The sequence below is a fragment of the Pituophis catenifer genome, unplaced genomic scaffold (genome assembly GCF_029215685.1).
Source record: "Pituophis catenifer annectens isolate HBS135680 unplaced genomic scaffold, rPitCat1.0.hap2 SCAF_11, whole genome shotgun sequence".
Taxonomy (NCBI): domain Eukaryota; kingdom Metazoa; phylum Chordata; class Lepidosauria; order Squamata; family Colubridae; genus Pituophis; species Pituophis catenifer.
Genome location: NW_027256891.1, coordinates 25,335,538 through 25,351,997, shown reverse-complemented (window position 1 = coordinate 25,351,997; position 16,460 = coordinate 25,335,538). Strand labels below are relative to the sequence as shown.

The 16,460-nt window shown below is 45.1% G+C and overlaps 1 protein-coding gene across 4 annotated transcripts in view; it reads left to right on the top strand.

Annotated features, from left to right (window-relative positions):
* MTM1 (myotubularin 1) overlaps positions 1-16,460 on the top strand; it is a 28,189-nt gene that overhangs the window by 4,707 nt on the left and 7,022 nt on the right. For 3 of the 4 annotated variants that reach the window (XM_070951973.1, XM_070951969.1, XM_070951971.1), the window contains exons 2-12: positions 1,092-1,182; positions 2,775-2,847; positions 3,256-3,350; positions 6,551-6,661; positions 6,875-6,976; positions 8,260-8,343; positions 9,652-9,801; positions 10,061-10,249; positions 14,026-14,211; positions 15,100-15,306; positions 16,228-16,320. In XM_070951973.1, the coding sequence (XP_070808074.1) occupies positions 1,117-1,182; positions 2,775-2,847; positions 3,256-3,350; positions 6,551-6,661; positions 6,875-6,976; positions 8,260-8,343; positions 9,652-9,801; positions 10,061-10,249; positions 14,026-14,211; positions 15,100-15,306; positions 16,228-16,320 (1,356 nt within the window). In that variant the 5' untranslated portion in view covers positions 1,092-1,116. The remainder of the gene's footprint in view (positions 1-1,091; positions 1,183-2,774; positions 2,848-3,255; positions 3,351-6,550; positions 6,662-6,874; positions 6,977-8,259; positions 8,344-9,651; positions 9,802-10,060; positions 10,250-14,025; positions 14,212-15,099; positions 15,307-16,227; positions 16,321-16,460) is intronic. The other variant, XM_070951970.1, reaches the window with a different exon arrangement.

Genomic DNA, 16,460 nt, shown 5'->3' with positions numbered 1-16,460 from the left:
TCAGTCCACATACGCTTAATATAGGCTCAATTATAGCCAAATCTTCGAACCCAGCATTTGTTCCTCAGAGCCAGAAACGTCTTAGAAGAGGATTTTGCTTTGCGTCTAAAAATAGGGATATAGGTAGTCTTTGAGTTACGGCCACAATGGAGCCCAAAATTTATGTGGTTAAGTGAGTTTAGCTTCATTTTATGACCTTTATTGCCAAGGTTGTTAACTGAATCATTGCAGTTAAATTAATAACCTTGTTGTTCAGTGAATCTAGCTTCCCCATTGACTTTGCTTGTCAGAAAGTCACAAAAGGAGGTATCACATCACCTTGGGACACAGCAATGGTCATAAGTATGAAATTATTCCAACCTGACCCATCTCCTTGGTCTTGGGAGAGAGCTGGTTTTCGGGGAACAACCCCCGAGCCTCTAAACCTGAAAGAAACAGCATCTGTCTACCTTCTTTGGGCTCTGGGATATCTCTGCGTTGTGATAATTTTCTCCCTAATATCTTCACACGGAAGGCTAAGAGGTTGGAACCGTTTCTGACACATCACATAGACCGCTGGATTCTATGCCTCAAAAATTGTTTGGCTCCTGATTGACCGTCCCAGGGAGAATTGTCGTCTCCGAGGCATTAACCACGCACTCATCCTAAAAAGATGAGCCAGCGCTCACGTGAAGATCTGGCCAAGAGGTCTCATTATACACAATTTTTATTTATTTTTTGCCACCGGTGTCAACGCAATTTTTATCTGCGTGACGGGCTGGCTGCTTTATATTCCAGAACATTTTGACAGTATCCTCATTTTTTTTTTCTTTCCCTGAATTAATGCAATGCTTTATGTTTGCAGTGCCTGCAACTCCCTTATACTAAGGGCTTGTCAGAGTTCACAAGTTCTTTCTGCACCCATTTGGGATCGTCATCGTGTCCCCACGATGTGTTAACGCTAAGAGGGTTTTTCTCTACCCGGGCATATTGATTTCTGACGCTCTATAAAATTGCTGGGGTGTGAAGTCCCAACTAACTCCTGATGACTCCTCCTTGCTGCCTTGCGTCCATAATATTTGACCTGACGTCTTCTCTGCTCGCTCTCTCAGCAGGTCTTCCCCGCCCTTCTCCAGCATGGCCTCCTCTTCCTCAACGCCTCGATGCAACTCAAACTCCTTGGAAAAGGCCTCCATTAAAAAAGTGAGTGTCTTCCCCAGGCTTCTTTTAAGTCAGATATTTAATACCGTACTTTTCGTAGTATAAGACGCACTTTTTCCCCCCTAAAAGAGGGTGGAAATGTTGGTGCGTTTTATACTTGAGGACCCAGTTTGTGGGGGCAATAAGCTGACTTTGTATAAATATACAAAAGGATGAAGGCTATTGCTGAGCACATTGTAAGCCGCCCTGAGTCTTCGGAGAAGGGCGGCATATAAATCAAATTAAAAAAAAAAAAAAATACACCAAATACAGCCATTTTTGGCCTTCTGAAACCCTGCCCCGCGCATCCTGTTTTTGCCAAAAACATGATGTGCAGAGGGTTTGGGAGGCCTGCAAAGTGCTCCTAGGGGCTGGGGAGGGCAAATAGCAATGCGTGGGGGGAGTTTGGGAGGGCCCGTTTCCTCAAAAACTGTGTTTTTGCCATCCCCAGCCCCCAGGAGCACTCTGCAGGCCTCCCAAACCCTCTGCGCATCCCATTTTTGCGAAAAAACGGGCCTATTTTTTGCAAAAACAGGACGCACAGAGGGTTTGGGAGGCCTGCAGAGTGCTCCTAGGGGCTGGGGAGGGCAAATAGCAATGCGTGGGGGGGAGTTTGGGAGGGCCCGTTTCCTCAAAAACTGTGTTTTTGCCATCCCCAGCCCCCAGGAGCACTCTGCAGGCCTCCCAAACCCTCTGCGCATCCCATTTTTGCGAAAAACGGGCCTATTTTTTGCAAAAAACAGGACGCACAGAGGGTTTGGGAGGCCTGCAGAGTGCTCCTAGGGGCTGGGGAGGGCAAATAGCAATGCGTGGGGGGAGTTTGGGAGGGGCCCGTTTCCTCAAAAACTGTGTTTTTGCCATCCCCAGCCCCCAGGAGCACTCTGCAGGCCTCCCCAAACCCTCTGCGCATCCCATTTTTGCGAAAAACGGGCCTATTTTTTGCAAAAACAGGACGCACAGAGGGTTTGGGAGGCCTGCAGAGTGCTCCTAGGGGCTGGGGAGGGCAAATAGCAATGCGTGGGGGGAGTTTGGGAGGGCCCGTTTCCTCAAAAACTGTGTTTTTGCCATCCCCAGCCCCCAGGAGCACTCTGCAGGCCTCCCAAACCCTCTGCGCATCCCATTTTTGCGAAAAAACGGGCCTATTTTTTGCAAAAACAGGACGCACAGAGGGTTTGGGAGGCCTGCAGAGTGCTCCTAGGGGCTGGGGAGGGCAAATAGCAATGCGTGGGGGGAGTTTGGGAGGGCCCGTTTCCTCAAAAACTGTGTTTTTTGCCATCCCCAGCCCCCAGGAGCACTCTGCAGGCCTCCCAAACCCTCTGCGCATCCCATTTTTGCGAAAAAAAAGGGCCTAGTTTTTGCAAAAGCAGGACGCACAGAGGGTTTGGGAGGCCTGCAGAGTGCTCCTGGGGGCCGGGGAGGGCAAATCCGTTTGTTTTTTTTTTTTTCTTGTTTACCTCTTCGAAATCTTGGTCCGTCTTCTACTCCGGTGCGTCTTATAGTCTGAAAAATACGCTAATTAAATGCTGTGTGAGGTTTATACCCACAGGGTCTTGCCCAAGGGACAAAAAGCTGATCTTGTCCTTTCTCCCTCTTAGCCCCTGAAAGATGGAACTAACTGGGAACACAACGAAGAAATTCCTCGTCTGCCAGGGGAAACGAGAGTCACAGGTAAACACAGGTTCCGTAGTTCTCGGCCTACAAACATTCATTGAACGTCTGCTCTGATCACATCAATGAACTGACCCGTCCTTGTACTCCCAACCGTCTCGGCATCTCCAGTCAGCTAATAAATAGCATAGATTCTCCTCCTTGAGCAGGAGGCTGGACTAGAAGACCTCCACAGTCCCTTCCAGCTCATTCATTCATTCAAATACTGTCCAGAGATCTGTAAATTTTTAGAATTTGACAGGTAAATTCGGAATGTTCTACAGAGGTGGGTTTCAGCAGGTTCTGACCAGTTCTGGAGAACCAGGTAGTGAAAATTTTGAGTAGTTCGGAGAACCGGTAAATATCTCGAGTTCCGGTCTTGATTTACCTTGCTGTATTTTAAACACGGATTTTCTCCTCTTTCCACAGACAAAGAGGTCATTTACATGTGTCCTTTCAGTGGTCCTGTTAAAGGGAGAGTCTACATCACAAACTACAGGCTCTACTTGAGAAGCGTGGAATCGGTAAGCAAGTTCTACGGTTTCTTTCTTTCTTTCTTTCTTTCTTTCTTTCTTTCTTTCTTTCTTTCTTTCTTTCTTTCTTTCTTTCTTTCTTTCTTTCTTCTTCCTTCCTTCCTTCCTTCCTTCCTTCCTTCCTTCCTTCCTTCTTTCTTTCTTTCTTTCTTTCTTTCTTTCTTGAATTTATATTGCCGCCTATTCACCCATGACGACCCATGGCTTACAGAATAAAAGACCACGTTTAAAACAATAAAAACTAGCAAAAAGAATCAAATATATTACCGTATTTTTCAGAGTATAAGACACACCTTTTTCCCCGCTGAAAGGGGGTGAAAATTTAGGTGTGTCTTATACACCGAATGTAGCCCTGCCCACCCACTGGCCCCCCACCCTTTGGCCTCTGCCTCCCAGCAGTTTACCTCCTTGCAAGCAAACAGCAAGAAGAAACAGCTCCTTTCAGCTTCAGCACAGCCTAATTAGCACAAGTTGATTGGATCGGCCTCCTGACTCGCAGCTGTTTTGCTCTCAGCTGTTTTGCCTGGGTGTCTGCTGCTTGCTGCAAGGAAGAAATTTGCTGGGAGCAGAATTTTTTTTTCCTTGTGCTAATCAAGCTATGCTGAAAACGGAAATGAAAGGAAAGCAGGCTGTTTGCTGTTTGATGCAATGAGGAAAAATTGCTGGGAGGCAGAGGCAGATTTCTTCTTGTTTTCCTCATCAAAAAAGGTAGGCGCGTCTTATAGTCCGGTGCATCTTATACTCCGAAAAATACGGTAATACAGTACAATATAACAAAATCACCTCCCACCCGGCGACAGCAGATCACACGAGCCATTTAATGGGCCTCTATCCCACTCTGCGTTCCCCAGGCCCGCTGGCAGAATCAGGTCTTCAGCTCCTTCCGGAAGAGTGGTAGAGAGGGGGCCATTCTAATCTCTTGGGGGGGGGGGATGATGTTCCAGAGAGAGGGAGCCACCCACGGAGAAGGACCTTCTTCTGTGTCCCACCAGGTGTATCTCCCGAGGGGATGGGACCCGCAACATTCCCTGCCTCCTCGCTCTGATGGGTCGGGTAGATGTGACCGGCAAGAGACGGTCCCTCAGATCCCTCTGTTGTGTGTGTTAAGAGTCAACTGCTTAGATAACTTCTCTGCCAGATTGACCTCAGCTGAGTGGCATTTGCAGTTGGTGAGATCGGTTGACACCTGCTGTTGTCAGATTCTGAATTATTACAGGTTTGTCCACAATGCAATCCTAGGCTGCATTAAGAGAGGGACAGAATCAAGAACACGTGAAGTGTTAATACCACTTTAGAATGCCTTGCTAAGACCACACTTGGAATCCTGCCTCCAGTTTGGTTGCCACACTATTATAAAAAGATGTTGAGATTCTGGAAAGAGTGCAGAGAAGAGCAAGAAAGATGATTAAGGGACTGGAGGCTAAAACATATGAAGAACGGTTGCTGGAATTGGGTATGTCTAGTTTAATGAAAAGAAGGACTAGGGGAGACATGATAGCAGTGTTCCAATATCTCAGGGGTTGCCACGAAGAAGAGGGAGTCAAGCTATTCTCCAAAGCACCTGAGGGCAGGACAAGAAGCAACGGATGGAAACTAATCAAGGAGAGAAGCAACTTAGAACTAAGGAGAAATTTCTTGACAGAACAATTCATCAGTGGAACGACTTGCCTCAAGAGGTTGAGGGTGCTCTTTAACGCTGAAAGTTTTTAAGATTGGACAGCCAGTTGTCTGAAGGCATAGGGTCGTGAGGGCGAACACATGCCATAGGTGGCACGCAGCACCCTCTCAGATGACATGCGAGCCGTCGCCCCAGTTCAGCTCTGATGGGCATGCGTATATGCCTCCCGCCAGCCAGCTGGTCTTCTGGTCATTGCTGCACATGCGCAGCGGGCCGGGCGAACACGAAGGGCGTGCGTGCATTGCATTTGGAAGGTTAGGGCACACGTACGCTTTGGGCACTTGGTCCGGAAAATTTTAACCATCACTGGCATAGGGTCTCCTGCTTAAGCAAGCGGGTTGGACTAGAAGACCTCCAAGGTCCCTTCCAATGCCGTTATTTTTTTTTTGTTATTCTGTCCCCCTCCAGTGATCTGAACGGAGTACGAATTGATGGCTTGTTTTCTTCCCCGGAAAGGAAGTTAGTTCAGCATAGTAACCGAGTGGAAAACAAGACGCTCTCTTAAGACGTGCAGCAGATGCTTTTAAGCTAAATTCTTCCTTTCAATCCAGGGCTTTAGCCTTTGTGTTCTGACTTGCCCACAAGTGCATCGGGATTCCAGAAGAGATTAAGGGCTCTGGAGGCCAATCTTTTAGCCTGATGCTATCTCCAAAGCTCTGAGTCACGCGTGGCTGTGCGATCTCCTACCGAAATAAAGAATGGAATAGTCTCATATTTATTGCCCGGCCCAAGGGACACTCATCCACCCTCTCTTTTTCTTGAATTCTGAAAGCTGCACAGATACTCCTCGACTTATAACCATAATTGAGCCCACCAGTCAATCATTCCGGTCATTAAGCAGGTCATCACACAACCCTGCCCAATTTTAAGGTGCTTTTTTTGCAGTGATCGTAAAGGAAACGCCGAACACCGCAGTCGTTAAACGAACCAATTCACCGAGGCTTTTTTTTTTGGTTGTTGTTTTGCCAGAAGCTAGGAAGTGCCGATTTCCAGCAAAAATCGTAAATCACATACATGATTGCCAAGCACCCTACATGATCTCATGTGACTGCCAGATTGTCAATAGTCAGAATTTTGAATCAGGGGTTGTAAGCAGCCCTGGGAAGGTCTGTTGTAACTTCAAACAGTCACCAACTAGTCCTAAATCAAGGACTACCTCCGTTCCCCTTTTTATGTCCCTTTGATGAGAAGAGTGCTGGGCTGAGATACAGCAGAATTTTAATTTTTTTAAAGGTCAGGTCTCTTGAAATGTCCTGGGAGCAATTTAGTAGATATTTATTAAATGCTTTATGTTGGTGGTTATTTTATACTTATGCTTCTTGCCTCATTGGCCCATTAAGGCTGTTTCGTTTTGGGGTTTATTTTTTAATCCGGCAGCGTCCATCCCATTAAATTGATAACCTTTGTTAGCTTTCAAGATACCGAGTATTTTATGACAAACACAGGTAGGGAAGTGCAATCTGTTAGGAATCCTTCGCTTTAACGTGAGCTTCATCTTCTTTTGTCTGCTCAGGATCCGACAGTGGTGTTAGACATGCCTTTGGGAGTTATTACAAGGATTGAGAAAATGGGGGGCGCTTCGAGCCGAGGAGAGAATTCGTACGGATTAGACATTACTTGTAAGGTAAGACTTCAAAACAATGTTGGCCACCTCATCACTCTTAAAAAGAGAAATAAATGGTAGGACCAAAGTCTGCAGTTAGACAAGTAGATCGCGTTGCCCATCTCTGACTTAAAACCTTACCTTTCTGTTTGCAAAGCTACTAGAGCAAGTTACCTAACATTAATCCTTGGCATTTGTTTAAAATAAAATGCTGTGGTTTGTTTTAAATCGTAGGACATGAGGAATCTACGCTTCGCTTTGAAACAAGAAGGTCACAGCCGAAGAGATATATTTGAGCTGCTGACAAAATACGCTTTCCCACAGTCGCATAACTTGGTAAGATCTTTTGAATTGGTTTTGTAGTTGTGTGGGTTTTCTCAGTGTTCCAGAACGACCCAACTCCCAGACAAGTTAAGAACTCCGAGACAAGCTTCAAAATCTTCATGTATTGGAATAGGTATACTGGTAAAAGGGACGTGGTGGCTCAGTGGCTAAGACGCTGAGCTTGTCGATCGAAAGGTCAGCAGTTCAGCGGTTCAAATCCCTAGTGTCGCGTAATGGGGTGAGCTCCCGTTCCTTGTCCCAGCTTCTGCCAATCCAGCAGTTTGAAAGCACATAAAAAATGCAAGTAGAAAAATAGGGACCACCTTTGGTGGGAAGGGAACAGCGTTCCGTGCGCCTTTGGCGATTAGTCATGCCGGCCACATGACCACAGAGACGTCTTCGGACAGCGCTGGCTCTTCGGCTTTGAAACAGAGTTGAGCACCGCCCCCTAGAGTCAGGAACGACTAGCACATATGTGCGAGGGGAACCTTTACCTTTACCTTATACTGGCACATCTGGGAAAACCCAAATCTGAGAGTTCCGGGTTTTCCTTCGATAAATCAAAACCCCAAATCCAGCCCCTGCCCCCATCACATGGCCCAATCACCATCCGTCCCAACTTGAGGCCCCATTGCAACCATTCCTCCTCCAGATGCAGGAGTACCATGACCTTGACTGAAGAGAAGAATGCTATTATGTCTTTAAAAAAACGCTCTATCAAATCTCCCCTCCTACTTTCCCAAGGGCAAGAAGGTGGCAGTGTGGAAGCTTCCGGGGTTAATATGGCTTCCAAAGCTCTGACAGGCTTCTTTTTTGCCTACGCTATATAAAAAGCAAATTTGGGAACCTGTTGTTTCACACTTCTAACTTTGCTGCCTGCTGTGTGGACAACTAAAAACATTTAGAAATGGCAAAGATAATCTTGACAGATAATGGGAATACGGTATTTTGCCCGGATTCGTTAGGGGTGCCTACTAGTTCAAAGTTAATGATTGAGTTCAGGCTTATTATTCCGGGGATAGGGGGGGAATGATTTCTCTTCCTAAAGGATGTAATGTGCTTTAAGTTTAAGTCAATGTTTTGGGGCGTTCTTCAGAGATAAACTCTTTTTGGCTTTTATGCTTCTCTTGAATAAAATCAAAGCGAGTTTTGAATGAGAAGGTTTTAACCCTTTTGGGTGATGAGGAATGTAAGCCAAGCAGTTTCTCCGCCAGCAGAGGCAAAAAGTTTGGCATCTTGAATCTCTTTTCTTCTTTTGGCCTTCCACTTCCTAATTTTTCTTGTTGCCCTCTCAGCCTTTCTTTGCTTTTCTGAATGAAGAGAAGTTTGCGGAAAGCGGCTGGCTGGTTTATAATCCTATGGTTGAATACAGAAGACAGGTAAATTCGTTTTTTCCACTTCTCCTTTGCATTCTTCCACCCTTGTTTTTTGGGGGGTTTGCTGTATATAGTTTTCTTTCTGTTCCGTGGTCAAATTGAACTGGATGAACAGAAAATAGGAAGCACGCTAATTTTTGTTTAGGAGCTAGGCTAGTGAAGTGAGATGGATAAATGACCAGGAAGGTACATCACCTGGAACAGATTTTTTAATAAAATAAAATATTGGTGTTCTGTATTAAACTGTTAATTTTTAAACCTTGTATTGTGTTATAGAGGGTAAAGAATTTGGTTCAGGCTTGAAGCAAAACTAAGAATTCAGATCAGCGGATATACTGGTTTATTTATTCATTAAATTTATATACTGCCCATCTTACTCTGCCAAGCAATTCTTACCTGTAAAGAGATGGACATCACTCATTTGATTCATCCCATTTGGTAGGAAGGAGAAATTTAAGAATAGAACTTTGTCTTAGAGACCTGTAAGGTCATCTTGCCTTGAGCAGTTTGCTTTACGGTCTGAGCACGGAAGCTTCTTCAATGTCATTTATTCTTAAATGTGTAATAAATATTTAAATCACAAAAGGAGGATATTGGCCTGCCAGATGCTGCTGAGCTATCATTCCACCAGCATAATGGATGGTCAGGGAACCTGGGAGTTGTAGGCCAACGTAGGAGAAATTTCGAGTTCCTTTAAACCGCAGACAACTGATACACCTTCACTGAAACACAGATGGGTTTATCGATGGATCAACAAAGATAAGCCCAAAGAGAGAATGATAGTCTCTTCTTAAAACTTAAGCAAATCACAATAACTTTGACAACTCTCTTCCATCCAGAACATCTGGCTTCCCACGCGTCTTGTTGAGTGAGGTGCTTCCCCTTAGTTACCGTACTTTTCAGAGTTTAAGACACACTTTCCCCCCCCCTAAAAGAGGGTGGAAATGTTGGTGCGTCTTATATACCGAATACAGCCATTTTTGGCCTCCGGAAACCCTACCTCGCGCATCCCGTTTTCTCCAAAAACAGGCGAAACCTCCTAAACACCCCATGTGGCACGTTTTTGCCCTCCCCAGCTCCCAGGAGCACTCTGCAGGCCTCCCAAACCCTCTGCGCATCCCATTTTCCGCAAAAAATGCCCCCCCACATCTGCTACTCTGGGTCCCCAACCGTAGAGATACTCAACGATAAATTGGTGGCCTGTTGCCACCCTGTGGCCATAATAATGCACAAATCGTCCCTCTTTGCTTATTGCCATCTTGCTCACGCGACAAGATGGCCTGCAAAGACGGTCTTCGGTTCTCTCAAAAGGGTTTGCCTAATCTCCAGTGGAGGGTAACCTTCCTCAACGAACACTACGCGCTCTGCGACACATACCCATCCCTCCTGGTGGTGCCGTATAACGCCACGGACGAAGATCTCAAGAAGGTTTCTGCTTTCCGATCCCGGTGTCGAATCCCGGTAAGTGACTCCGGCTCTAAAAAATTAGTCTCGGCTTAACAGTCATAATTGAGCCCAAAATATATGCAGCCTAGAACTGTGTTGGCTTTTTTGGGCAGCTGCTGCACATGGCTGGCTCCTATTTAGCAATGGGGAGATTGACCCAGACAATACACTGTTTACTAAGCACTTAAGTATGTTAAAGAAAAATGTATAAATAATTTTTTTTTTAAAAAAAGCCTTCGAGTTCTGATGGAATATCTTCTCATTGTTCCCTTAGGTGTTGTCCTGGATCCATCCGGAGACCCAAGCTGTCATCACGCGCTCCAGCCAGCCCCTTGTGGGCATGGGTGGCAAAAGAAACAAAGACGATGAAAGATACCTGGAAATCATACGGGAAACCAATGGCCAGCTCTCCAAACTGACCATCTTCGACGCCAGGCCCAATGTCAACGCTGTAGCTAACAAGGTACCCAGCCTCTCTCTTCATCTTCCTGTTCAGATGTCCCTTTTCCAGGGACATCACTTAAGTGAGCTTTTACTCCTTGGTAAGGCCACACTTGGAATCCTGCATCCAGTTTTGGTCGCCACGATGTAAAAAAGATGTGGAGACTCTAGAAAGAGTGCAGAGAAGAGCAACAAAAATGATTAGGGGACTGGAGGCTAAAACATATGAAGAACGGTTGCAGGAACTGGGTATGTCTAGTCTGATGAAAAGAAGGACCAGGGGAGACATGAGAGCAGTCTTCCAATATCTCAGGGGCTGCCCCAAAGAAAAGGGAGTCAAGCTATTCTCCAAAGCATCTGAGGGCAGGACAAGAAGCAATGGGTGGAAACTCATCAATGAGAGAAGCAACTTAGAACTAAGGAGAAATTTCCTGACACTGAGAACAATTAATCCGTGGAAGGACTTATCTCCAGAAGTTGTGAATGCTCCAACACTGGAAGTTTTTAAGAAGATGTTGGATAATCATTTGTCTGAAGTGGTGTAGGGTTTCCTGCCTAAGCAGGGGGTTGGACTAGAAGACCTCCAAGGTCCCTTCCAACTCTGTCATTCTATTCTATTCCTCTGGAGATAGCCAGGCACGCTGAGTCAAAAGAATCTTCTGGCTCAGCGTTCTGAAAAATTGTCCTTTTAAATACATCTGGAGATTCCCAGATTTGGAAAGCGCTAACTTGAAGGAATGGCTAAGACTTCAAAATGCTTTCTGGATGTTTGACAGACAGTCAGCGTTCGCGGTTAACCAAGTTGCTATCATGTCGTCACAGCCACACAATCTGCTCTGCTGTGGGAAGAATACGACTTCCTGCTAACGAGATTTAAAGTCCAGGCGTCAAAAGGATGAGCCATGCGCCTTTTTTTCCCCTCTTCTAAAGTTGAAATAGCTCCACCTTGTTTACATTCACAGTAAATTCCAAGTGACTAAACTTTTCAATAAAGTCACCGGGAAAAAAAATCATCCCCCGATTAATTAGCCAGCATGGCTCCCTCCCCATTGCTAAATGCTGGCTTTTTTTAAAAAAATGTTTTTTGCAGCCTCACGAAGAATAAAAACATTAATCAAATTCATTCTTTAAAGAAGTAGACTTTTGAAGCAAACTATTCCTGCCCATTCTCAAGGAATAGGAGAAAATTTGACTTAAAAACTATACTGAGGTGTGCATATGCACTCCATGTGTATCAGTGGTGGGATTCAAAAATTTTTACTACCGGTTCTGTGAGCTTGGTGGTGTGGCAGGGAAAGGATACTGCAAAATCTCCATTCCCTCCTCACTCCAGAGGTAGGTTACCGCAAAATCACCACTCCAGGGGATGGATACTGTAAAATCCCCATTTCCTCCTGATCAGTTGGGACTTGGGAAGTAGAGAATAGTTGGGGGCGGTGCCAGTCAGAGGTGGCATTTACCGGTTCTCCGAACTCAAAATTTCCACTACCGGTTCTGCAGAACTGGTCAGAACCTGCTGAAACCCACCTCTGGTATATATTGTTTACCATATCCAAGACTGGGCCTAGAAAATAACCTCTTTATAAAAGCTTTCTATTTTTTTCTTTCTCTTTATGAAAGTTTTCTTCCTTTCAAAAGTCATCTTGACTTAAAACTCGAAGTTCAATGCTTGTAAGCTAAAATGCAGGGAGGGAAATGCAGATACATTTTTTTCCCCAGTTGTTTATGAAAAGTCTAGTGGCTGCATTCCTTCCCTCCTGCTTATTCCCTTTTGCTTTGTTGTTTCTCGAGCCACACCCGAGGATTACTCAGTCCCTTCCATAGCTAAAATTAACTGTCTCGCTTTACTCCAGAGAGGCCGCGTACATCGGCTTCTGTGCACCACATGTTTGGTATTCTTTGGAGAGCCAGAAACATTTACTCTCACCTAATTTAAAAAAAAATCCCATCTTTATTACTTTGTAAGTAATAAACACACCTAATTACGCTTCCCTCCTCCTCCTCTTATTTTCCACACAACAACAACCCTGTGAGGCAGGTGAGCTAAGAGAGAGGGACATGCCCAAAGTCATAAAGTAACTTGGCTGATTGAAGTTTTACTTGGAAAAATAACTTGGAAGTCCTGCTTAGCGTTTTTGGAATTTCATACAGATACATATTTCCTGTTTTGTATTCTCTGGCCCCATGGAGCAGTTTTAGCAGCTAGATTGGTCGACGAGGGTTATGAAAACTCTTCATTTTCTTGTTAATGCCGTTTACTTAATGCATTAAGTCTTATTTGGCAAAGAAAAATAACCATATTGACATTTAAACTTAAAAAATATTTGATTAGGGGAGCCTGGATCCCTAGTGGGATTAGGGGAGCCTGAGGCAGGGATTAAATCAGTGCTCGCTGGAGAAACGATCATGTTTCACCGCACACATTGCTCTGTTAGAAAGTCTGGGAAGATCACAAATAGCGACCATGTAACCCCAAGATGCTGCAACCGTCATAAATACACGCCGGTTGGCAAGCACCCAAATTTTGATTGCAGGACTTGTGGCGATGCGGCCACAGTCGTAAGTGCAAGGACCAGTCATAAACTCCTTTTTTTTTCCACTGCTGCTGCAATTTCAGTCACTAAAGGAATGGTTGTAAGTCGAGGACTCCCTATATGAAAACACAAGTTTCATATTAATATAAATCAGTTTCCATACAAATTGATCCATTGGGGCCCACAAAGACGATACTTGCGTTCTAATCAGAACTGAGTGGTGATTTTTTTTCCCCCCTTCCCTGGGCTTGGAAGGTGATTTTACATAACTCCTCGGTGTTTGTGCGAGCCCACCAGTTAGTTAGTTAGTTAGTTAATTAATTAATTTATTTATTGGTTTGATTTATATGCCGCCCTTTCTCCGGAGACTCAGGCGGCTTACAATGCGTTAAGCAATAGCCTTCATATTTTATTTTATTTTATTTTTTTGTATATACCTGCTTAGTAGGGCTTTTGGCCCTCCCTAAGCGGTGTTAAAAAATAAGTCAGCTTATTGCCCCCACAGTCCGGGTCCTCATTTTACCTACCTCGAAAGGATGGAAGGCTGAGTCAACCTTGAATTAACAGTTGTGTTGGGAATGCCCCTGTTTCCTTGAAAATAAGACCCCACCAGAAAATAAACCCTAGAGTGATTTTTCAGGATGCTCGTAATGTATGCCCTACCCCAAAAATAAGCCCCCGTTAAGGGCGTCAGCCAGATGGACACATTTTAGTACCGTATTTCCCTGAAAATAAGCCCTAATGTCAGGGTTCCAAGTAATACATCCATAGCAAACAGAACTCCGGGGCAGGTAGATTCCTCAAACAACAGTTTTATTGAATATATCATATTGGCACGGACTGGTGAAAACCGACTCTAAAGGTTCCTGCAGTCTTCACCTAATTAAAAGTAAAAGTTCCCCCTCCCCCTTTCCCCAGTCAGTCAGTCACATGGTCCAATCAAGGTGCTGTCCGGTTGCTTGGTAACTTCACTCCTCCCCTCTTTAGCCACCTGTGGGAATGTCCTTGGTTCCCAGGAGAAACTATTTTGATTTGGCTACAAAATCCCAGCTATCTATTCTCCTCTCCCCACCTCCTCATCACCATCATGGCAACGCTGAAGCCTCCAAGATGGCCTCCGTCAGGTTGGCTTCAGAGTTGACACCTAATGCGTCTTTCGGAGCAAAAATTAATAGTCTTATTTTCGGTGAAAACACCGGTATGTGATGACGACGGCGGTGGTCGCGTGAAGGAAATTAAACGCTCCCTTCCTCTTTGATCCAAGGCAACCGGTGGCGGATACGAAAATGAAGACGCGTATCCAGATGCCGAACTGCTTTTCCTGGATATCCATAACATTCACGTCATGCGGGAATCGTTGAAAAAGCTGAAAGACATCGTCTACCCCCACGTGGAAGAGTCTCATTGGCTGTCAAGCTTGGAGTCCACCCACTGGCTGGAACATATCAAGGTACAGTGAGGAGGGTTGCTGGGCTGAGCAGCACAGTCTGGATGCCATGGGGGTCCAAGCTCTTGAATTAAAATAGCAACAGCACTTAGACTTATATACCGCTTTACAGTGCTTCCCAACCCTCTCTCTAAGCAGTTTACAGAGTCAGCCTCTTGCCCCCAACAATCTGGATCCTCATTTTACCCACCTCGGAAGGATGGAAGGCTGAGTCAACCTTAAGCTGGGATGGATGGATGGATGGGTGGATGGATGGATGGATGGATGGATGGATGGAGAAGGGAAGGGAGCAAGGAAGGAAAGTAGCTATACCACTTAGAGTTATATACCACTTTATAGTGCTTTTACAGCCCCCTCTAAGCGGTTTACAGAGTCAGCCTCTTGCCCCCAACAATCTGGGTCCTCATTTTATCCACCTCGGAAGGATGGAAGGCTGAGTCAACCTTAAGCTGATATGGATGCATGGGGAAGGGAAGGGAAGGGGAGGGAGGGAGGGAGGGAGGGAGGAAGGAAGGAAGGAAGGAAGGAAGGAAGGAAGGAAGGAAGGAAGGAAGGAAGGAAGGAAGGAAGGAAGGAAGGAAGGAAGGAAAATAGCAATAGGACTTATGTACTGCTTCACAGTGCTTTACAGCCCTCTCTAAGCGGTTTACAGAGTAAGCCTCTTGCCCCCAACAATTTTGGTCCTCATTTTACTGAACTCAGAAGGATGAAAGGCTGAGTCAACCTTGATCCTGGAGAGATTCGAACTGCCAAATTGCAGTCAGCCAGCAGTCAGCAGAAGTAGCCTGCAGTACTGCACTCTAACCACTGCGCCACCGCGGCTCATAATAGCAGGAGGTAAGAGTCCTAACCCCACCCCATCTCAAGTTTCATTTTCTGCTTCCTTGCCAGCTGGTTTTAACGGGCGCCATCCAAGTCGCTGATAAAGTGTCTTCCGGAAAGAGTTCTGTCTTGGTGCATTGCAGCGACGGTTGGGACCGCACCGCCCAGCTCACCTCTCTGGCCATGTTGATGTTGGACAGCTACTACCGAACTATCGTGGGCTTCGAGGTCTTGGTGGAAAAGGAGTGGATAAGCTTTGGACATAAGTTCGCATCGGTGAGAACCAAAACAAGGAGTCCTGGTTAAACCAGTTTCGCTTAAATCCCAATACACCCACAAGGCTGTGGTGTCCATGCAGTTAGCATAGTTGCCAATTGCCTGATAATGCAGTTATTTAATAAATATTAATAAATTTAATAAAAGAAACCTGTTTGAAGATAACGCAGCTATTGAGAACAATCAACCCATAGAACTTCAGAAGTTGTGGGAGCTTCATCACTGGGAGCTTTCAAGAAGAGACTGGGCTGCCATCGGTCAGAAATGGTGTAGGCAGGGGGTTGGACTAGATGACCTACAAGTTCCCTTCTGATTCTGTTAATCTGTTAAATGCCAACATTGCTTTGAGACTTGAAAAGCGGGATACAGTTACAGACCCAAGTCTGATGCTCCTGTGTTGGTGGTCTTTGTTTTTCCAAAGGTGGTTTTTTTTCTTCTCCCAGAAAAAAACAAATATGCAAAACAATTTGTTTTTCCAAAACAAAGTCCAGTTGCCTTTTGAAAAAAAGCACTTCAATCCTCCTGCTGGCTGAGGAATTCTGGGAGTTGAAGTCCAGAAATCGTAGAGTTGTCAAGGATTGGATACCCCTATTTTATAAAATCCTGGGAAGCTTTTAAAATGTACGTTTGCTGTTGCCGCTTACATTTTAAGACTCTTTGCCATATACTACAAACTTCCAAAAGTAACATGCCTCATAAATAACTTTTAAAACCAGCTTAATTAGAATTGAATTGTTATATTTGGAGAAAAAAAACTCGGTCTAATTCAGCTGGGTTTTTTTCTTCTTCTTTACTTCATTTTGTATAAGGAAGGTCAGCTTGTTCCCAAAACTTTTGTGAAAGAGTTTGCTCCTTCTAAAGCAAACCTGACTTGTTTGATGAGCGCTGTTCTCATTTTTTTTCTTCTTTTTTTCGCTCCAGAGAATCGGTCACGGAGACAAAAACCACGCGGACGCAGATCGGTCCCCCATCTTCCTCCAATTCATCGACTGCGTCTGGCAAATGTCCAAGCAAGTAAGCTGCGTTGGAAGGTGGAAGATTTAACTGGCTTTGCTATATCCCAAAGGTGCTTTTTAAAGAGGCAGCTGAACTTTCTGGTTTTTCTCTGAAGACGTTTCGCTCCTCATCCAAGATGCTTCTTCAGCTTCTCTCAG